The 24197-nt window shown below is 34.2% G+C and overlaps 3 protein-coding genes and 1 long non-coding RNA gene across 5 annotated transcripts; 3 read left to right on the top strand and 1 right to left on the bottom strand.

Moving 5' to 3' along the window:
• The first annotated feature begins 1772 nt into the window (after positions 1-1772).
• On the top strand, positions 1773-14020 carry LOC149486332 (uncharacterized). Its single transcript, XM_089697729.1, has 4 exons — positions 1773-2954; positions 3336-3424; positions 11202-11859; positions 13936-14020. Exons 1-3 carry the CDS (start codon positions 1903-1905, stop codon positions 11468-11470), a joined length of 1410 nt encoding a protein of 469 aa, XP_089553855.1. The 5' UTR covers positions 1773-1902; the 3' UTR covers positions 11471-11859; positions 13936-14020.
• Positions 14021-14186: 166 nt separating this feature from the next.
• On the bottom strand, positions 14187-15455 carry LOC149486331 (uncharacterized). Of its 2 annotated transcripts, none has more exons than XM_089697758.1 (4): positions 15342-15455; positions 15009-15265; positions 14429-14623; positions 14187-14273 (listed from the first exon to the last, which is right to left on the bottom strand). In XM_089697758.1, exons 1-4 carry the CDS (start codon positions 15391-15393, stop codon positions 14205-14207), a joined length of 573 nt encoding a protein of 190 aa, XP_089553884.1. In that variant the 5' UTR covers positions 15394-15455; the 3' UTR covers positions 14187-14204. The 2 variants fall into 2 exon arrangements, with proteins under 2 accessions (XP_089553884.1, XP_089553886.1); XM_089697760.1 differs by having other exon boundaries at positions 15009-15184; positions 15342-15419.
• A 554-nt stretch (positions 15456-16009) lies between these two features.
• Echs1 (Enoyl-CoA hydratase, short chain 1) lies at positions 16010-21478 on the top strand. Its single transcript, XM_089697751.1, has 6 exons — positions 16010-16309; positions 17872-18048; positions 18843-18991; positions 19929-20133; positions 20653-20840; positions 21272-21478. Exons 1-6 carry the CDS (start codon positions 16207-16209, stop codon positions 21335-21337), a joined length of 888 nt encoding a protein of 295 aa, XP_089553877.1. The 5' UTR covers positions 16010-16206; the 3' UTR covers positions 21338-21478.
• Positions 21479-22682: 1204 nt separating this feature from the next.
• Positions 22683-24026, top strand: LOC149486329 (uncharacterized). The gene is made up of 2 exons (XR_016315943.1): positions 22683-23494; positions 23745-24026. It is a non-coding gene; the product is annotated as an uncharacterized LOC149486329 (long non-coding RNA).
• Positions 24027-24197: the final 171 nt, after the last annotated feature.

Raw genomic sequence — 24197 nt, 5'->3', positions numbered from 1 at the left:
CCATTTTTTATTTTAGAGAAAAAGTTTTTTTTATAAAACATGCTTATTTTAGCGTTTTGAATAAAAATTATGTATTTTATGATTCCTATACAATTTTCACTTTAGATCAAAAATTTTCTAAGTCCTTACTTTGCGCCCCCTTTGCGTTAGGCGGACCAAAACTTAATTTGTAAATATCTCGAAAACTATTAATTTTCGCGCCCCCCCCTTTACAGGGGAAGTTCCTAGTACCCACCCCCCCTCTCTCCACCCCCCACTACCCCCAAATTCCACGCCCTATAATGTACAGTTTTACCACTTTAAATACACTATGATCAAACTAAAATGTTATTGTACAATGTTCATACTTGAGTGTTAATGGAGTAATGTCCCTTCCTATTAACATAGTACTGTCCAGCCTCTCCACTCACTTTGCGTATCTTAATATGAGTGCAATCTATTGCACCAATGATACGCTTCATCCCGCATATTATGGCCTCAAATTTCCTAATTGCTTTGGCTTCCTCGGTTGAGTTCGACGGCATATTAATATAACGCGAACTTTTAGAAGCTAACGCAATAGCAACATTTCGGGACAAACGGGAAAGTGTCTGTTGACTCATTCTGTGAATGTCAGCACAATCTTCTTGGATCTGTAATGTAATAGATCGTTATACAGGCTTTTCTATTGTATATATCCAAAACTAGAGCACAAGTCACATCTACCTCATGCCGGCCCCAATATCGAATAACTGCCATCACTTGCAGTTCCACTGGAATACCGCCCCCTCGAGTGTCCACGCGAAGGTCATCCCGAATCAAATTAATGATTTGTTGCATGTTATTCTTTCCGAATATATACCTCGACCGTAGTGTGGCCCTGTGGCCGCTACAAAAAATATATTGACACCATAGATTGACACTAATACCAGGTTATTTTAATTCTAGGTTGAAAAGTAGGTTTTTAATAAATAAGCACTCTCAGAACAATAGATTTATTTAATAAATGAAACGATACCATTTTAAATTTCGCGCTGTTTATGTATGATGTGCGCATGCCTTAATGCTCTAAGGCGCATGCGCAGGTTTTTATTATTTTATAATTTTAATAAAATAAATAATTCAACAATTTCAATGATGAGCCCATACGGACCTAACGGTAAAGAATACCATAGAGTAAAGTAATACTGTGAAGAATACGATTTTGATAAAATTTGCCAATTTTGCTATGGATGGGGTGCTAAAGTGTAACTTTTTTATACCTAAAATTAAAAAAAAATTATTTAAAAAAAAACTAAAGGGGACCTAACGAAAAAATTGTGGGACCTTATAGGACCTAACGGAGACCTATCGATTGAGGTCATTTTTGACCCAAAATTCTATGGATGGGGTGCTAAAGTGCATTTTTTTTTATACCTAAAATTTAAAAAATTATTTAAAAAAAAACTAAAGGGGACCTAACGAAAAAATTGTGGGACCTTAAAGGACCTAACGGGGACCTAACGATCAAGGTCATTTTCGACCCAAAATTCCATTGATGGGGTGCTAAGTTTGCACTGGTAATTTGCATTGGTAAATTTTCCTTCACCAAAAATATAGATATAAATATACACAGAACAGTAAAAACAAATATATCAAGTATATTTTGAATCTTAGAGATACTATATTAATTTTATAAGTACATATAAGTTATATTGTAAGATATGGATGTTTAGATTTCTGAACGTCCTTAATTTAAATATCAGTCTATAATCTGTCAATTGTCACTGTATGTCAAAAGCAAAATTTTTAGGTTGCTTTTTCAAAACTTTAATAAACTTTATGATGTTATTTATCGTATTCAATTAAATTTGCTTAAAAATCACTCATTAAATACATGTATATAATTTCTTGACATCTTGCCTTCTCGCAGTAATTATATAAATGGCGGAAAATGACGAAAAACCGATTGTTCAAATCAATGGATTTACTACAATAAGTTACTTGAAAGAAAACCTCACGATTATCGATATAAGCAATAAGAACATTGGTGAATTTAACGAAAATATAAAATTTCCTGAACATCTTTGTGAAATAAACTTATCAAATAACAAACTTGAATATGTGCCACAATGTGTAATGCAACTAAAGTATTTAAAACTATTGGATATTTCTTCAAATTGTATCGAATATTTCGACGACACTCCAAATTTTTGTCACGAGATAGAAGACTTAAATATATCAAATAATAAACTGCAGGGTCCACCCTACTGGATATGGTCAGAATCTCCAAGGAAGTTAATAAAAATTAATTTAAGTGATAACATTACTATAACATCTGCCTTACAAGATACCTACTTCAAGGAACTTCTCCAGTATAAATGTCTAGTCAAAGATGTCATAATTTACAATTGTAGAATAAGTAAACATAAGGAAATAATAAGTACATTTTCAGATGCGAAAAGCATTGTACTGGGTGCTAAAAACTTAAGTTATATGTCTGCTAATGTTATCGAGGATTTCCCTTGTTTAGGTTTAGATAAATGCTGTGATATAGAAAGTCTAAATCTACACTTCACATTTGTTTGCAATGTGTCGCCTGAAATAAATATTTATAAAAATCTTAAGGAAATAGATCTATCACAGAATAAAATAAGTGGATTACCGAAAGAGTTTTGTCAATTAGAAAACTTGGTTATTTGTTTATTATCATTCAATAGTATATTGTATTTACCAAGTGAGTTTGTTAATTTAAAAAAGTTAGAAGTACTCTGTATTAACAATAATGAATTATGCATGTTGCCAGAAGATATGAATAAATTAGAAAACCTTAGAAAACTAGACTTGTATGACAATTACTTGAATGAAATACCAGATTTAAATTTTTTGGAAGAAATAGATTTGGCACAGAATTATTTTGAGGAGCCAGACGATGAGCTGTATTTGGGAAAGAGAAATAAAATAAGGTTACAATGGGTCAATAGATATAGTGGAAGGTAATTGACGTATATGTATAATCTATCATTTTCATCCATTACTATTTATTATCTTCTAATTTTGTAAGGTTTTTTACTTATTTTTGTACAGAATATAAAATATGTTTGATCTTTACATATTTCAATGCTAATAAAATGCTACATGCTATCCATACTAATATTATAAATGCGAATGTAACTCTGTCTGTCTGTCTGTTACTCAATCACGCCTTAACTACTGAACCAATTTGCATGAAATTTGGTATAGAGATATTTTGATACCCGAGAAAGGACATAGGATAGGTTTTATCCCGGAAATCCTACAGGAACGGGTTTTTCTTTGAAAACGCGGGCGAAGCCGCGGGCGGAAAGCTAGTTACTAATAAAACGCTATTTTTGCAGGAAACCAGAAGTGGTCCAAGAAGAGAGTGAACACTCTCCAGACACAACTGATGATGAATTGTGTTCACTGGGTGATGAGGAAAATAATGGTAATGTTAATTTTTTGCTTTTAATAGTTATAATTGAGAAATTGCATATTTACTTATACCCTTATAGATATCAAATTTATTGCGGATAATAATGATACTAAATCACAAGTGCTTTAAAATCCATACTATATTATCTATACTAATATTATAAAGCTGAAGAGTTTGTTTGTTTGTTTGAACGTGCTAATCTCGGGAACTACTGGTGTTTCGTTACCGTGTAATTGATCGTGGTGTCTATTATCGATGTTTGGCACAGAGTATGCAAACAAAGGTTGTCAAATTATTTTGCAACTGTCATGCACCACGACACAGTCGACAGTGGTCGACACTTGTACTTCCGCATTCGATCGAGCCGCTCCTCTGCTGTGTGCGCGCGCGGCGGCCATTGAAACACGTGAAACGCATCGGATGATTGGGCGCAAATTCATCGAGTGCTGCAGCATCTCCAAGGTACGTGGTGCATTGTTTTTGCTGCTCACTATATTCCGAACATCGATTTTGTGTTAACGTAATTTTCCCTAATGTAGTAGAAGCCACCCGCTATTTCGGCTTGGTGCGATTCTACATTATTTCTGGTGCCGAAACCCGGGAATTTGCGTATCAATTATCATATTCAAAAGCTTATGGTATTACTGGTCACACGTAATTCATAATCTAAAATCAAATTCAATTCCGTTCGTATTAGGTTCTTTGTTTAACAAAGTAGGAAGTTGTTATAAGATCTATTTAAGCAAACACTTATTTTATCGGTGCTTAAATTCAACCGGCTTAAAACAATTTCATATTCTAAAACTTAATACATATTCAGAAGTACAAGTCAAAGCGTTTAATTATTGTAGGAACTAGTTAAGCAATCACATATTTCATCGGTGCTTAATTTTACATCGGCCTATAGTAATTTCACATTCCAAAACATAATTCATTCACGTTACAGTTTATCCTAACTACATAACTAATATTAAAACGTAATATTAGGTCAAATCGTAATATAAAATAATTTCATTTTATATTAACACTCGGGGGTAAATTGACAATCGAACGTCGAACATTCTAGCGGCTCGCGCAGCGCATCATCATTGTAACTTGTTATTGAAAGTTATAATCTGTATTCATTCACATTACCGTTTCATGCGATTTTCATCCTTAACTTCATATGCGTAAAGGTGAAATAATAATTTCATTGTTTCATTTTATTTCATTGTTTGAAAAATTACATCGAAGATTAACTTTGTTATTTTATTGTTTGTGTTTAAACGTTTTTACATTTTGTTTATTCGATATATAAACTTAAATTTAACAAGATGTCTTTATTTACTAAACATACAACTCGGAAGTTAGGTTCTTTGAAAAATTCAAAATCTAAATCGGTGGATGAATATTATACGACTAAGGACTTATCGACATTGCGTAGAAAACGTACTATAGCGCTTAAAAGATTATCGAAGGCGTTAGAAATAGGTAATGCAGCTTTGAGTGATCGTTCACAATACGACCTATTTTTATCGTATCATCAGGAAATTAAACAAATCGTTTCAAATTTCGAAAATGCTCATTTTAATATACTCGATCTGTCGGACGACGCGGATAATGAAACTGAAATTGAGGAACAATTCGATGAATTATATTTTCAGATACAGTCTATTTATATTAGTTTAACTAAACATGATACAAATAATTCGATTAACTCGAACATCAATTCATCGAATATCCGTTTACCTAAAATTACATTGCCACATTTTTCGGGCAATATCAAGCAGTGGCCTGTGTTTTATGATACGTTTAATTCTTTAATTCATAACTCAACGTCAATTTCGGACACGGAAAAGTTTCATTATTTAATTTCTTCTCTTAGCGGGGATGCGTTATCGGTGGTTAAGGCGTTCCCTATGACTCACGAATATTATCGCGACGCGTATGAAGCTCTTATTAATCGCTATAAATGTAAACGAACAATAGCTTTTACTTGTTGGCAAGATATTTTAAACACTAACTTCATGCATAACAACGCAACTGAGTTTCAAAAGTCACTCGACTTATTCGATGAAAATTTAAATATTTTAAAATCTATTGAGTTACCGATAGATCGTTGGGATTTTGTTTTAGTTTACCATATTTTATCAAAATTAGACAAGAACTTACGCCGCGATTTTGAGGAGAAATATTCTAACGTGGAGTTGCCGTCTTATGATCAATTAAGAGGTTTTTTGCGTTCCAAATGCGAAGCCTTATTACGAGATACACATTTTTCTGGTGTGAACAAATCTTTAAAGCCTTCGACTATTCAAAATCAATCAATGGAACGTTTCAATTCAAATGCACTTGTTGCTATGAACAATAGAGGTAATTCGAACGATAAGTCTAAAGTTTATTCAAGTAGCTGCGCGTATTGCCATAAGTCGCATTCTATTTTTTCTTGTCAAAATTTTATTAGTAAATCGATTGATGATCGTATGGCTATTGCCACTCAAAACAATTGGTGCTTTAATTGCCTGAAGCCATCACATCAATTAAAAAATTGCAAATCTATTTTTTCGTGTCGTATGTGTAAGCGTAAACATCACACCTTACTCCATCGCGATCATAACACTAAGATCGAATCAAATCAAATCGGGTCGTCGCTGGTGTCAAGGTCACATACGAATCATACAGTGCTGTTAGCCACAGCTATCGTTCAGGTTAAGGATGCTTCAGGTAATATGCAATCGTTTCGTGCCCTGTTTGATACGGGCAGTCAGAGCAATTTCATAACGGAATCAGCAGTAAAACTTTTAAATTTAACGCCGGCTTCAACAACCGCGGCAATTAGTGGCATAGGGGAAGCGGATGCACCTATTATTGGTGACGTCACCTGTTCTATCGGCACTAACGGTCGAATTCTATTTAACTTGGATATGCACGTCATATCTAAAATATGTGGCGATCAACCTATCGCTCAACTTAATTCATCAAGTTGGTCCCATATTAAATCGTTGCCGTTAGCGGACCCTGGTTTCGATATACCTGGTCCCATTGACATTTTGCTTGCTGCTGATGTATTCGCTGACTCTGTTCTTAATCAACATATCAAGGGAGGTGTCAACCAACCTACCGCGTTTAATTCAATCTTTGGTTGGCTACTTCTAGGTAAAACTAATATTTCATGTAGTAGTCTGTTGCAGACGTTGCCTGTAATCGATAATGATTTAAATTCATTAGTTCATCGTTTTTGGGAATTAGATTCGGTACCGCAAACTTCAATGCTAACTCCAGATGAGTTATTATGCGAACGTAAATTCGTTGATGAACACTCACGTGATGAATCTGGGCGTTATATTGTTCGTATTCCATTTAAGAATAATTCAGAACCTACATTTGAGGGCTCTCGCGAAGTTGCTTTGCGTAGGTTCTATGCTATCGAACGTAGGTTGTCACGTGACGCTTTGTTAAAATCGCAATATGTCGACTTTATGTCTGATTACATCGAAAGTGGTCACATGACAGTGGTTCCTGTAGCACAAGTTGGCACAGGAAAATACTACATACCTCATCATTGCGTTCTACGCCCTGACTCTGCGACCACACGCCTCCGCGTTGTATTCGACGCTTCTGCGAAGGATATACATTCTAAGTCACTGAATGACACACAACTTATCGGCCCAAAGCTACAACCGAATATTTTAAATCTACTTTTACGCTTTAGGGAACACAACGTTGTCTTCATGGCTGATGCTCGTCAAATGTTTAGACAGATTGTAGTAGCGCAAGAACATCGTGATTACCAACGCATTTTCTGGAGGAGTTCTCCTAATGAGCCCCTCTTAGAATATCGTTTAAATACAGTCACATATGGATTAGCTTCGTCTCCGTTTCTCGCTTGCCGTACTCTTCGACAGCTTGCTGAAGATGAGGGAGATTCTTATCCACTCGCAAAACGAGTACTGCTGTCTGATGTTTATTGTGATGACGTCACAACCGGATTTTCATCGTTAGAGGTCGCTCAGGAAGCAAAGTCGCAGATTATTAAACTTTTTAAGTGTGGACAGTTTGAACTTAGGAAGTGGGCTAGTAATAAACCGCAGTTATTGTCTGATCTACCCAGTGATAGTTGTTTGACTGGATCCGTATCGTTAGACAATTCTGATAATCAAATTCTTAAGGTATTAGGTCTTAAATGGAATCCATCCACAGATACGTTCGTTTTCGAAATTGAATCTACTTATCGGCCATGTACTAAGCGGTCAATTCTTAGTGAACTCGCTAGGGTTTTCGATCCGTTAGGTTTTTTATCTCCCATCACAATTCAATCAAAATGTTTAATTCAGAAGTTGTGGATTCTCGGCGTTGGATGGGACCAAACGCCGCCTAACGAGATCATCAATACATGGAACAAGCATCGCACTCAACTTAATCTTTTGAGTGAACTTCTAATTCCTCGGCAACTTACCTGCACGGATGCTGTATCGTATGAGCTACATGGGTTTTGTGACAGTTCTACCCTTGCATACGGAGCTGTCATCTATTTACGTGTTACAGATGCTGTTGGTAATATTCATGTTTTCTTCGTTTGCTCTAAGGCTCGAGTTGCACCTCTTAAACATACATCGTTACCACGACTCGAGCTCTGTGCTGCAGTTCTTCTATCAGATCTTTACAAATTTGTAAAAGATACGTATCTTTCTCGTATTCATATTGATTCTGTATATTTGTGGTCTGACTCAACTATCGTTTTGTCTTGGCTGCGTTCTCATTCTTCGCGTTGGACAACATTTGTCGCGAATCGTGTCAGTCACATACAGGATATCACCCCTACAGACTGGTGGCATCATGTATCCTCAGGTGATAATCCTGCTGATTTGTGTTCGCGAGGTTTATTTCCGAGTGAGCTTGTGCACAATGCCTTATGGTGGGCGGGACCGTGCTGGTTAACCCAAGGTAGTGATACTTGGCCTACGGATACAGCTGTTGTCACATCAAATGAGGAGAAGGTCGTTATGGAGAAGGAGCAACGGAAGGTAGCTCTTTCCGCTGAAGAGAGAGCTCCAATCGAACCAACAATAATTGACTCTTTACTTAATCGTTATTCATCATTTCAAACAATCGTTAACATTTTGGCATTTGTATATCGTTTTATCAATAACTCTAAAAACCCAGCTCAAGCTAATCGTAATAATTTCATTAATAACGTTGAAAGACATAACGCATTATTAAAAATCGTTAAACATGTACAGAGTCAGGTCTTTTCGAACGAAATTGCTAATCTTAAATCGAACAAACCTTTATCGAAACCTTTTCGAAAACTCAATCCGTTTATCGATCGATTAGGTATTCTCAGGGTGGGCGGTAGAATTTCACGCGCAGGTTTAGAATACGAACAAAGGCATCCAGCCTTTCTACCGTCTGATCATCCATTAACGTTTTTAATTATCGACAACATTCATCGTAACTACTTGCATCCGGGCATCAATACTACGCATTTCTTACTTCTTCAACAATTTTGGATCATATCGGCAAAACGTACTGTACGCAATCGTTTAAGCAAATGTATACAATGCTATCGAACTAATCCGAAGCCATTACAACCGTTTATGAGTGATTTACCGTCATACCGTGTTAATCAAGTCAAACCATTTTCTATAGTAGGTGTCGATTTCGGCGGACCGTTTCGTATTAAATTAGGCCCACATCGAGGTGCTAAGATTGAAAAGGCTTACCTTTGTCTTTTTATTTGTCTTACAACAAAAGCAGTACACCTCGAGGTGGTGTCTACACTGTCCACTGACGCATTTATAGCTGCGTTACGACGCTTTGTGGCACGCCGTGGTCGATGTAACGTGATACACGCGGATTGTGGAACAAACTTTATCGGTGCAAGAAATCAATTATCGTCTCTTATGCATCAAGCTTCTAATTTAGAAAAGATCGAATTTAAGTTTAATCCTCCATCAGCTCCTCATTTCGGTGGTGTATGGGAAATTCAAATCAAGGCGGCTAAATCTCATTTACTTCGTGTAGTTGGTGATCAAGTTCTTACGTTTGAGGAACTTACAACGCTTTTCGTGCAAATCGAAGCAGTCTTAAATTCGCGACCGCTTTGTCCAATCAGTTCGGATCCAAATGATCTATCGGTCTTAACTCCAGGCCATTTCCTTACCTTAGAGCCTTTGACAGCTGTCCCTGATGAAGATCTATCAAATGTTAATATAAGTCGGCTTCATCGGTGGCAGTTGTTACAATCATTTCACCAGAGTTTTTGGTCCAAATGGAAACACGAGTATCTTAACTCACTAACACAACGCGCCAAATGGACTAAGGATTCTAAACCGCTTCAGATAGGCTCAATGGTGATAATTAAGGATGAAAATCGTGCGCCACTACAATGGTCTCTTGCCAGAGTAGTGGATCTTTTACCCGGTTCTGATGGTGTAGCTCGGATTGCAGTAGTTAAAACAGCGAAAAATCATATAATTCAAAGACCGTTGGTTAAGTTATGCCCTCTACCAATCGAGGACTAGCTTAAATCGTTTATCTTTCTTTTAGTATCGTAAGGTATCTAGACATTAAGTTATCGTTAGCAATAAGATATCGTGTCTGTGTAACATCTATCGTGTTATACAGAATCAATTAGTTAGGTAACTAGTTTTTATCGTAATCAATAAGTATCATCAATAATTATACGGATCATTTTATCGTTCTCGTTCCCATTATGTTCTATTTATCGTCTGACCAGAAAATACCATAGGCATTTTGGTGGGCGGGATGTTTCGTTACCGTGTAATTGATCGTGGTGTCTATTATCGATGTTTGGCACAGAGTATGCAAACAAAGGTTGTCAAATTATTTTGCAACTGTCATGCACCACGACACAGTCGACAGTGGTCGACACTTGTACTTCCGCATTCGATCGAGCCGCTCCTCTGCTGTGTGCGCGCGCGGCGGCCATTGAAACACGTGAAACGCATCGGATGATTGGGCGCAAATTCATCGAGTGCTGCAGCATCTCCAAGGTACGTGGTGCATTGTTTTTGCTGCTCACTATATTCCGAACATCGATTTTGTGTTAACGTAATTTTCCCTAATGTAGTAGAAGCCACCCGCTATTTCGGCTTGGTGCGATTCTACAACTGGTCCGATTTGAAAAATTCTTTCGGTGTTAGATAGCCCATTTGTCGAGGAAGGTTATAGGCTATATATCATCACGCTACGACCAACAGGGGTGGAGCCACGGGGGTGAAACCGCGCGGAGCAGCTAGTATTATATATTATTATATTATTAATATTGTAAATAAATAAATTGTAAATGCGAAAGTAACTCTGTCTGTCTTTTACTCAATCACGCCTAACTACTGAACCAATTTGCATGAAATTTGGTATAGAGATATTCTGATACCCAAGAAAGGACATAGGATAGGTTTTATCCCAGAAATCCCACGGCAACGGGAACTATGCGGGTTTTTCTTTGACTGCGCGGGCGATGCAGCGGGTGGAAAGCTAGTGTTAACATATAACATTAAAACAGTAAATACACAAATAATTTTAATGATAACATATAGTACAATTATTTCAGTAACACTTTACTTAAATTTTAATTAAAGTGAAACTTTTATTACATCGTCTCAAACTTTTTGGTCTGTGTAGCGCATGTCGCGTGACGGTCGGCTGCCGAGTAGGTATACCTACTCGGCAGCCGCGATACACAAAGCAGTGTTCGGAACCGTTCGAACAGTTTCACTTTTACCGTGGTTTCATAAAACCACACAACATTTTTTACTTATATATGTTTTATCTGTTATCGTTCCAGAACCTCATGAGAGACCTTCATCAAATCAATCTGAAGATTGGGACTCGGAGGACTGGTGGCAGCCCCACTATACACCAAAAACCACCATATCATTACAATCTCAGTGGCTTACATTTGTGAAAAGAAAAATGGATGAAGGACACTTTTGTCCGAGTGACTTACATACTGTTTCTATAGCAGAGAGAGTGAAATACGAAAAAATTTGTTATCCCAAAATAATTAAAGAAGTAAGAGGACAATTTGATGATCTCACTGATGATGACAGTTGATATTTACTAACTATAGGATATAGGACAAGTAGTTTAGGTAAAGGTTTAATACAAAAGTACAGGTTATGTGAATATACTATATTTTTTCTAGATTTTCACTAGCAATAAATATACATCATGTTGAAAATGTTAAATATGTAAATGTTGTTTTTTATAATTCTTGTACTTTAGCAATACACTTTATGTAAACTATGATAACATTACAATTATTACAAGATTTTTTCAGTACTCATATAACAAAAAAAATTGACTACTTTTTTTTTTTATTAATACATACGCATGCATTACCTAATATTAATAGAACAAAAGTTGTGTTGATTATGCTTGAATTAAATAACAGATGACTACTAAATATTTACTTTTATTTGTCCTGGAGGAGAATTTTTAGTGTCCCTTCGTCCAGCATACTCACCACAACTCACCATGGAATCCTGATATTTCATGAATGTCAAAAAACTGTTCTGAAATAGTGCTAAATAGTGCCCAAAGGAAAAAAATAGTGCTCTTGTACTTGCGAAGTTATAGCCATAGTTCGATGAGTATGCTGGACGAAGGTTTCGCCCAGCATACTCACCTCCGTCCGGAGAATCTGTATACGCTTCAAACATAATTCATACTTCAAAAAATAGTTCCCAAATAGTGCCAAACGGTGCCCAAAAAGAAAAAACAGTGCTCGAATAACTTCGGAGTTACAGGCTTCGTTCAGTGAGTATGCTGGGCGTAGGTTCTACGCCCAGCATACTCACCTCAGTGCGCGAATATCGAACGAGCTATAGGAACAATTTACGTCTCAAAAAATTGTGCTTGAAATAGTGCCCAATATCAGTCCAATTTTTGCTTGACTTTTGACCTAGAAAACCATTAAATTTGATTGTAAACTTCTACATACATTACATTGAGTACAGTCGAATACAATATTATTAACTTTCTTTCTAACAATTTTTGTCTTGTGTAAATTATTTGTTTTGTTATATTGTCTATGTAAGGGAGTATTTACTTTAGAATCGCAATATTATTAATTACACATTATTTTAATAATACTTTATAATAATATGATTAAGCCTTCGCGCGTCGCATGGGACCCCGGTAGCTAGGAACAATGATTTTATATATTTGTCTAGATCACGGCGCTTGAAGGATTAAGATATCAAATGAAGTAAATCATGCATGAAAAATAAAGTTGCTGTTATTAATGCTTACATTACAACTGACAAAATTATTCAAAATAATCATTTTCCGGATCAAGGACGGTACCACAACGTTTACGGAATTGACCTGTATTCCTCATGTGATAAAGTTCAATATAGTGTGGCAGTAATGGATGCACGTACGGTCAATAGGTATGGGGCTTACGACGCGCGGCGCCCGCGACGCTAAACATTTTTTTATATGTATATTATATACAATATTAAAACTACAATTTTTTCTATTTACATTGATTATATTATGAATGTTAACAAAAGCTGTGAACTAGTTAACTAGAATTCTGATTACTTTGGCCCTTTAAATAGTAATAAATAACGTAAGTAATTAAAAATGTTTTTTATTGCTAAACCTTTCATTGATGAAACTATTGGAAAGAGTTTTAAAAATTTGTATAACTATGTCACAGTACTAGTTTTGACTGGTTATAAGTTTTGCCTGCAACATATATACAAAAAGAAACTGTATAATTTCCTTTTTACAATTTTTCAAGATATTAATTTTATTGGCTGCAAATGACTGTTTTTATTCAGACAAACACACAATGCAATGAAGTAATAGACTTCATTTACGCTTAAAGTTTCATTCATTTATTATTATTTATAAAATATATAATAATGCATTTAATCGAAAGTTTTTGACATGTGAGAAAATACCATAATTATTTCCAATAACATGAAGTCTACAATTAGAAAGTTTAATATTTTTGTCCAAAAACATGTGTCGACGACTGTACCCCATTTCACGTTAGTATGTAGAAGTTTACATTAAAATTTAATGGTTTTCTAAGTCAAAAGTCAAGCAAAAATTGGACTGATATTGGGCACTATTTCAAGTACAATTTTTTGAGACGTAAATTATACCTATAGCTCGTTCGATATTCGCGCACTGAGGTGAGAATGCTGGGCGTAGAACCTACGCCCAGCATACTCACTGAACGAAGCCTATAACTCCGAAGTTATTCGAGCACTGTTTTTTCTTTTTGGGCACCGTTTGGCACTATTTGGGAACTATTTTTTGAAGTATGAATTATGTTTGAAGCGTATACAGATTCTCCGGACGGAGGTGAGTATGCTGGGCGAAACCTTCGTCCAGCATACTCATCGAACTATGGCTATAACTTCGCAAGTACAAGAGCACTATTTTTTTCCTTTGGGCACTATTTAGCACTATTTCAGAACAGTTTTTTGACATTCATGAAATATCAGGATTCCATGGTGAGTTGTGGTGAGTATGCTGGACGAAGGGACACAATTTTTAAGCTATTGCATAGCTTCTATCGCGGGCCTTGAGCGCGGGGACTGATTCCAGAAATTTAGTAACGAAAAACCTCACGCTCCCCACTCCGACGGACATGGAGGTGCGGCTTGAAGGCTTGCTATGCAATAGCTTTACCCCAGCAGTCCCCGAGTGCCACACATCTTTTTTTAAATTCCGAATTCAGATGCCTGCTAACAGAAGGAATTTACCCAAATTCTATGCCATAACCATTTTGTTTACACCTTTATAAAAATTTTTTCAATAATAATACCTATATGATAGCTTGTGACATTTCCATAATAATATCTTCGTGTAAGGTGTTCCTGTTCTCCCTTGTTACCTACAATATAATTTTGCCTTTAATTATATCTGCATAATGCATATTAACATCCTTATTACTTAACAAATTAATTGAATATAATATAGGTACTGTTTTATATTTTCAATAATTATAAGAACTAATAAAAAAGTAAAATAGATACTTATAATTCTTACCATCCATAATTTAGCCTTTTTATGGTTTCTAATGAATTCAATCAAAGAATCACTTTTCCTAACTGGTATTGTAGCAAGAACAATGTAGTCTAATTCAGTTGTGAATATTTCTTTTACCCTGTTCTTGAATGGTGCACTGAAAAATTCCATTTTTCCAATTTCATCTATCACTAAACATGTTTTAGGGTCTTGTATCTGCAAAATTAGATTAAAAATTAAAATACATATTATGTATAAAATTGTCTATAGTTTTTAAAAAGTAAATCTACACTAATATTATAAAGAGGAAAACTTTGTTTGTTTGATAAATTGATTGTAATAAATAGGCTCATAAACTACTGGACCGATTTTAAAAAATCTTTCACCATTCAAAAGCTACATTTTCCACGAGTAATATAGGCTATATATTATCACGCTAAGACCAACAGGAGCGAGCCACGCGGGTGAAACCGCGCGGAACAGCTAGAATAATACATATAATCTTGGAGATATAATAACAAACTACTAGACTCTATAACATAGAAAATGGCTAGGATTATATACTCTACATACATATTATTTTAAAAAAGATTTTACTAACTTTCTGTAGTGTTGGCATAGCAACACTTTCAAATTCATCAATTAATACCCCATATTTGCCGACTGAAAATTTGGCGGGAAAATTAAGTAAGCTTTGGACTCTAGCTAATCTGCCCTTTTCACCATCTAAAGTTATGATGTCAAAACCTTCCCTCTCTCGGTTTTTTCTGACTTCTTCTGTATAAAAACCAGATGTTTTTATTCCATTTGTTTGTAGTAATGAACATAACTTTCTGGTTAAAGTAGTTTTTCCAACTCCTGTAAAATTGTATAATCATTGGAAAAGTGACAATATTGAAGCCCTATTTTAAATTATTGGAAAAATATACGCAACCAGGGTCACCAGTTATTAAAAAATATTTCAAATTAGGTTTATTTGCTATCATTGTAGCAATTTATTAGAATTGTACACAAATAAACAACAGCTGATAAAAGATATAATGTCAATTGTCATTTCAATTGTCAAATTGTCGTTAACAGAGTACATAGATCATTAAGACAGAGTATCAAATAATATCTGTCAACTGTAAATATGCATCAGCAAATCAGCAATGTACATGAATGTACTTAATTTAATATTAATTATTAAATATACATTATATAAGCATTATACTACAGCAATTCTAATAATTTAAGTGACCTCCTTACATACAAATATTCGTACGGTATGGAAATGTTTGCATTGCAATTTGCAAATGTTCTACACTTGTTGACCGCGGCATTTTCATGTTATCACTAGTATCATTAATAATCTAAGTATAATCATCATTAGTGAAAATAGTAAATTGGTAAATATGTATATTCCTAGGACCTAGGAGAAGTACTTCGTCATGTCACAATTAACAGATTAACTCAGAGGTACCTATTAATTATATAATTATATTACTTTGCTTCGGACTCGGCTTCGGAGGTGATTAGAATTTGGGGCACAGATTAATAATATATATTGGTGATTGAAATAGTTATTTATTAATCTGTCAAAGTCAAAAAACAGATACAATTTGAAGTTTGGTAAAAGTTTTGACATTACCTATATTCTTATTTCTTATCACAAATTTTATACCGTTTATACCTACTACCGTATCATCAACCGGTATCAAAGTTCATTTTTTTTACTTAGTCGCCCGCAGTTTCGTTATCTCCGTAGTGGAAGCTGTGCCTATTAGTATATTGAAATTAACTAGTTTAAAAAATAAGAAATGGCTTCAGTAGCTGGTATAACTCGCATGGTCTTAGGAAGAAATACCATCAATGGAGGTCGGGCTGTTGTAAATGCCGGTCTCATAAAGTGTTACAGCACAGGTGAATATAAGTTTATAAAGTTTAATAATGAACATACAAAATGTTAAAATGCAGATAGTACAGAATGCGTGATTGGAATTTAAATCTTTAGTGTCCTTGAAACATAACAAGAATATTATTAGCAAAATACTTATAATTACATACGAATTTAGACAACTATAGATTTATTGTATACCTATTTATTATAAATTGTTCAGTTGTTCTAACAATTTGCAATTTTTCAAGAAGGAAGGACGTAACTGAAGAACATGAATGTCCAGTAAAATACTATACAATTTTCACTTTTTATTTGTATTTTACTCCTATTGCTACTAGTAATAGGCTAATAGCTGTCCACTCTGACTGTGCCGGAGTTTTTTTTATATATGTATATAAAAGCGGGCAAACACAAGGGTCTTTGTGAAGCTGTAGCCGGCTGTGTTACAACTTCCATAGTATGTAGCCTTAAGAGCTATAGAACTATACTATATTAAAGAAGGATAACAAACAATGGTGAAGGATTTTTTGAAATTGGTTGTAAAGGATAAATAATATTAATATTTGCATTGCAGACTAATAGGACAAAAGAATTGCATGTAAATTGTATTTGCTGTTGGGACAAACATTGTAACTAGAAGTATTCGCTTTTAATTTTAAAAACTATTTTGGTTCAAATTACAAAAAGATAGAACAAGTTTCTACAAAAAAATCATATAACTGTTGAAATACAATGTATAAATTGCTAAATTTAAATAATGTATTTTTAAGATTCAGAAGCAATGTAGCACAAAATCTAATTAAATAAAAAATAAATAAATTTTTGACTTTATGAGGATATTATGTAATGTGTGTGTGCATTTTCCTTGATAATTTAAATGTAAATATATAATTTTCTTATCAGAAATAAGATTGTGAATTTAACACTTATTTTCCTCTCTTATCTTCGACATGTTTTAGCAGTATTTAACTGTTATCTTTAAATAAAATTCAAAATAATTCTGAGGCAACTTTACAATTTAACTCATAATGATTTATTAAATTTACTGAATTAAACTGATATGCATGATTATGCCATATCAAATGTAATTGATAACATGTGGTTTTAACCCCTATTTTATAAAATATTATTTAATTGAATGTTATCTTTATTTATAAATAAATAATAATAATAATTAATCAAAAAATTTGTGTTTATTCATATAAATTATAAAGCTTATTTTAGTGAAAGCAATCACTTGACTAGCTGTATCCAGTTGTTCCTGAGATAACTCCGGAATAAACAGACAGATAGACAGACTGACAAAAATTGTAAGAAATACTATTTAGGTACATGTACAGTGTATACATCCATATGCATTTAGTAAAAGTTGGTTAATTCTATATTACAAACAGACATCAATTTTATTATTGATATAGATTAAGACATTTTTCAGCATTTTTCTTTTGAACAATGTACCTCAAAAATATTCAGAGAAGAAATACATTGACTATTTTTATAAGGCATTTATATATTTTAGACAATATTTAAAAATATTGGTGTATTAATAAGAAATGAAATATTAATCAAATAATTATTTTTGCAGCACCTCAATATGAAAACATCAAAATAGATGTAGTAGGAGAGAAGAAGAACGTAGGAGTCATACAGTTGCACCGTCCCAAAGCTTTAAATGCACTTTGCAAGCCATTGTTCCAAGAATTGGGAAAGGCTGTTAAGGATTTCGATCAAGATGACAAGATCGCTGCTATTATTATTACTGGTAAGGATAATTTGATTATTGCTTATTGATAATCCATACAGACAAATTATTATTAAGTAGGTATTTTTTTAAATAATCACTGCATAGTATTGAAAAAGTCGCTGTCTGTCCGTCCCTATCTATGCTTGTCACAAATTAGTATTAAATAGGATTTTTTTATATAATCACCGCATAGTATAGAAAAAGATCTTGTAGACAGCGACAGACCTGTTTGTCCCTATGTATGCTTAAACCACACCCCGGACACTCCATACAAAATGATCGTTTTGACAGTCACACTGTAGAGACTGCAAATGTGTTTGTTAACGCTTTATGGTTGGCACAATTGTGACTAGCGTAAAAAAAATTCGCATTTTTCTGATGAAATACATCCGTAAACAGCACAATATCTAACCATTTTCTACGAAAAACGATAATCACAAATCCAAAATAATAAAATTACTTTAAGTCAATTTGATTAATGTTGTCAATCTTCGTTGCGTATCGTCCTTGCAGAAAAATATGGCCCATTTTATGTCTGATCGCGCGGGGGTGAGGTAAGTTTAATTTTGGCGGGAGGCGGAGAGTGTCCGTTCTGTAGCGTTTAGCTACTATTATGTATTCTGTGCTTAAACTTTAAAACTATGCTACATATTTTGATTTTAAAGTGAAACTTCTTCGCGTTATGGAATTACCGTCACGTCATGAAGTAAAGCGACGATTTTGGTATCTTAGATACTTGCCAAAGAAGTTTCACTTCTGACACGTGTGCTCGCCACACACGCTTTTTTTCAATAACTTCAATTCCTTTTCAGGTAACGAAAAGGCGTTCGCGGCTGGAGCCGATATCAAAGAGATGCAAAACAACACTTACAGCTCAAACAACAAGGGTGGATTCTTGCAAGAGTGGGAGGATGTATCCAACTGCGGCAAGCCTATTATAGCCGCTGTTAATGGTTTTGCTGTAAGTAAAAAAACTTTTCATACACAACTTTGGGCAATTATTGATTAAAAAAATTGTATGTGGGTGTATAAGGAGAGTGGCGGGGTTGCTCTGGCTACGGAAGGCGAAAGAACGGGTGAGTGGAAGAAGTTGGAAGAGGCCTTTGTGTCTTAAGGAGGGTGTTGACCCACAAAGACATTTAATTTTAGTTAATACTTATTAGAATGTACCCTGTAATATTGGCAATAAAGGCTATAAATAAATAAATAAATAGATGTGGGTGTATGACCCTTGGGTTCATCAAGTTAGCAGCAAGTCAAAAGATTTATTGAAAGCTCTATAGACTTTATTCTTAATATTTTAATTGCTGTGAGAATTAGTTATACACGCTAAATAATTACAATTAGTTCTTCTTTCTATGATGTATAATTTTGTAGTGATTAATGTACTGACGTAATTATCCTACTGGTGTACGCTCGTAATATTTACCAACTAACAAACTATCATATAAATACGATGTACATCTTTTATACATAGTCTCTTTAAAATTATCAGTAAATACATCATCATAACATGCCCACTAGATAAATTATTTGTCAGTATAACATCATAAACATTATATAATTTTACACATATTATAACAAAATTTTCCGCGACATTTGTGGCGCAATATTCTCAAAAACTACTGAAGCGGTTTTCAATTTCTTAGGGTAGCCAAACTCTCAAGGAATTTTTTAATATATTATAAGCTTTCCCTGCAAACGTTGTTCTACCTCTTATCGTATAGGCATATGAAAATTAGATGTTGTCCGATTTTCAAACCTAATTATTTATTTAATTTCATGAGAATCGGTCCAGTTTCATAGGAGTAAGGGAACGAACATTGTGACACAATAATTTTGATTTAGATTTGTTAAGTTTTAGATTTAATCCTAGTTTAATAATAACATTCTTTCAGCTTGGCGGTGGTTGTGAACTGGCCATGCTCTGCGACATAATCTACGCTGGTGAGAAGGCCAAGTTCGGTCAACCAGAGATCAACATTGGTACGATCCCTGGGGCTGGTGGCACCCAACGCCTGCCGAGATATGTGGGCAAGTCGAAGGCCATGGAAATTGTGCTGACCGGCAACTTTATTGATGCACATGAAGCTGAGAAGATGGGTATGTGTGCTTTTACTTAGATATAATATATCGTAAGAAGATTCTTTTAAAGTGAAACTTTTATTACATCGTCTCAAACTTTTTGGTCTGTGTAGCGCATGTCGCGTGACGGTCGGCTGCCGAGTAGGTATAAAGCAGTGTTCGGAACCGTACGATAATTATCGTACAAATACGATAATTTTGTGCCTAAGTTTCACTTTTACCGTGGTTTCATAAAACCACACAACATTTTTTTTCTGTGTGTGTCAGTGCTAACAGTAAAAGAAATGACATAATTTAAAAATTGTTTGATATTATTTATTCCTGAGTGAAATGCAATTTTTAATTGCTTTTTTTTCGAATATCGAACGGAACAATAAATAAAAAAAACTTTAAGAAGCAGTTTCTTTCAATACAAAACTAAAATAATGTGTTGTACTTAATTTTTAATTTACTTACGAGTTCACAAGGTTTACCCATAAATATTGTCGAATTAACCCTCATACAATCTAAGTACATATATAATATTATTCCATACAGGTCTGGTTGCGAAAGTGTTCCCGGTAGAGAAACTTCTAGAAGAAAGTGTTAAGTTAGCAGAGAGGATTGGAACCCATTCCCCATTGATTGTGAAACTCGCCAAACAAGCGGTGAACCAAGCGTATGAAACCACATTGAAATCTGGCTTGCAATATGAGAAATCTCTGTTCTATGGTACTTTTGCTACGGTGAGTGTTAATATTTTATTTTATTTTTATTACATTGAAGTCGCCTCGTGACTGCACTTGCTGTAAAGTGAGCAAATCGTCGGGATATTAATATAATGAATATATCGTGTTCAAAATCCGTTAAATTCTTTAATTTCTAAACATTAAAATCACCCATTTTTTTATATTTCCACTGCAAGTTATATTACAACAAGAAATAGATAAATCGTAACACGAACGTCTGCATATTAATATACTTACAATAAAAGCTTTTTTTCTATTCCATGCAATAGTTTTTCCAATATATAGTTACATTCTAATTTAAATATATCTTTAACGGCATTTATGATGTTATAATTAATTTAATTAACGTTTTTATTTAAATTTGCGTTTAGTTGTTAATAGTCATAATGATCAAATAATATTAACATACAAATAATTTATTTTTTCAGGCTGACCGTCAAGAGGGAATGAACGCATTTATTGAAAAGAGGTCTCCCAACTTCAAGAATGAATAATTTTGTACTTTAAACAAGAAAATCATGTGTCATGAAATTTTAAAATAGCTATGTAAGGATAAATGCAATTAACAGGTTATATGTATTGAATTTTGATATATTTTTACTCTACTGTTACTGCCAATATATTATTGTTTTTAATACTGGAGTTTTATTTTAACAAAATACGTACAGGTGGGATCATGTAAAAAGAGCGCTGGCGGTCAAGCTGCGCACTAGATGATTTATAGATCTATTTGGTGGCATGAGGTGCGGCGCGGGGCGGGCGGGTGACGCGCCGCTTGCTTGCCGGTGCGCTATTGGTTCGTCAGTTAACCTTTGCTTCCCGCGCTGTGTTCACGCTACGTTTGTTCTCATAGTACTACCGCACACAAAAGTTTTTAATTACGAAATGTTTTTTCACAGAAAAATGAGAAAAATGATTTATGATGTTTATTGTTTTATGAAGAGAGAAGCTGATAATAATTCAGTTGATAATTTAAAACAATGTATGAAACGAACCGCACTGGCAACAAAATGTTCCGTGTGTACAGTGAGACGAATAATTGTTAACCGCGTCCTCATCTGGATTTCACGTCACCCATGACGATTTAATGGAAGGAGTTTCCCCTTTACTTTAATTTTTTTAAATATTCTAGATTAAACATTTTAATCCCTCAGTCCCGGAATCACAGACACAATAGAAAATCTATAGTGTCGCGGCCCGATCGGGCCGCTCGGTGGTCAATGGGTTAAACTGCATTCAACATGTTTTAGTTCTATTTGCTATTCCATATATTTATCAATGTACCTAGCATTAATCAATATACGAAACGGCGAGCGAAAAGATCGTTAAAAAATAAAACAATAGACCTAGTATAGTACTTGCGTGCGCGAGTGTACCCATGCGCAAAGTTACCCACTCCACTTTTTCCCAGCGCTCTTTTTACGTGACGCGGCGTATAATGCTTATACGAAACTCACGAATGCATGCAGATATTTTTATATGATTTAAACCAAACTATTTTTGTATTTGCTCTACAACACTATTTGTAGAAGATTTCATAAGCATTAGTTCAGCCGTCTTTACTGCTAAAACAGTATTACTACGTAGTATATTATTATTAGTCTGTGGTATTACGGATTTTTTTCCATTTCGTTAGTAAAAAGAAAAGTCAGGATATCGCGTTATTGTCTCTAAAGAAACGTTTGAACTTATAGGCGGTAGTCTATTTTTCTCTCATATTCTCTTGCCTATGTATAAAATGAATAAGAAAGTACTTTTCATTGGACCGATTATTGGTGAAATCTGTAAATGACCGTTAATACTTATCTAGAAAATATACACCTTATTTCACCAGTGCAAACTTAGCACCCCATCTATGGAATTTTGGGTCGAAAATGACCTTGATCGTTAGGTCCCCGTTAGGTCCTTTAAGGTCCACCAATTTTTTCGTTAGGTCCCCTTTAGTTTTTTTTTAAATAATTTTTTAAATTTTAGGTATAAAAAAATTACACTTTAGCACCCCATCCATAGAATTTTGGGTCAAAAATGACCTTAATCTATAGGTCTTCGTTAGGTCCTATAAGGTCCCACAATTTTTTCGTTAGGTCCCCTTTAGTTTTTTTTTAAATATTTTTTTTTTAATTTTGGGTATAAAAAAATTACACTTTAGCACCTCATCCATATCAAAATTGGCGAATTTTATCAAAATCGTATTCTTTACCGTTAGGTCCGTATAGGTCCATCATTGAAATTGTTAAATTATTTATTTTATTAAAATCTATATATTTATAAGAAAGTCGTGTTAGTTACTCCACTTATAACTCAAGAACGGCTGAACCGATTTAGCTGAAAATTGGCAGGGAGGTAGTTTAGAGCCAGGAGAAGGATATAGGATACTAAATATGTACCACGGGCGAAGCCGGGGCACTAGTTATAAAATAATTGAAACCTGCGCATGCGCCTTAGAGCATTAAGACATGCGCACATCATACATAAACAGCGCGAAATTTAAATTGGTATCGTTTCATTTATTAAATCAATAAATAAATCTATACTAGTCACGTCTGGTTCGAAAGATGAGACTGGCTTTTTATTTCGAAAATTTATTTGGCAACACTTAACAGTTAACTGTCATTAAAACCTGAGTTGTTGATGTGTCAAAGCTTGTCAAAGTGATTTTATTTTCTGCGATTTTAGCTTAGGATTTTAGTGATTTCTAATAATTGAAAACTGAGTTGAAAACATGACGAAAACTTTAAACTATGATTAATAAATTTAAAAAGAAACAATTTGAAAGAGATGTAGTTTTCAAGGAAAAACACACAGTGTGACTTGATATTTTGATACTTTTCATCTTGATTGCATTGCACATTATATGATTTGTTTAATATTATTATTATTATTTTGCATGGATGATACCAGTAATCCAGTTATAAACTATTAAAGCAACAATATAAAATTGAACGATCTGTCCGTTCAAAATGTTTAAAGACACAAAATCAGTATCTCAACGAGATTTCTTCTATGACCGAACCATGTTATTCATGTTGAAGAGCAGTACAAAAAAAACAAGATGGAATAACTGCAGAAATGGAAGAGTTAATGATGTCAGAGATAATGATAGTGATTCTTATTCTTTATTCGCGGCTGAACGCGGCTTTTAGATTTAATATGATTATATTGATTAAACAAAATTTAATTGTATTTTATTATGTTTTTTATTACTTTCACTAGCTGTTCTTTTTTTTATCTGTATCAGATAACTGTACCAGATTACATATATATAATATTATATAGATGAAGAGTTTGTAGAGGTTGTTAATCTCTCAAAAAAACAAAGCTCGTAATAATAAATTAAAGTATCAAAACTTTATT

This window comes from Colias philodice, chromosome 8 (assembly GCF_061535455.1).
Source record: "Colias philodice isolate Cphi_HAF_F1 chromosome 8, ilColPhil1 Martin Lab GWU primary, whole genome shotgun sequence".
NCBI classification, from domain to species: domain Eukaryota; kingdom Metazoa; phylum Arthropoda; class Insecta; order Lepidoptera; family Pieridae; genus Colias; species Colias philodice.
This window is presented reverse-complemented; position numbering and strand designations above follow the sequence as displayed.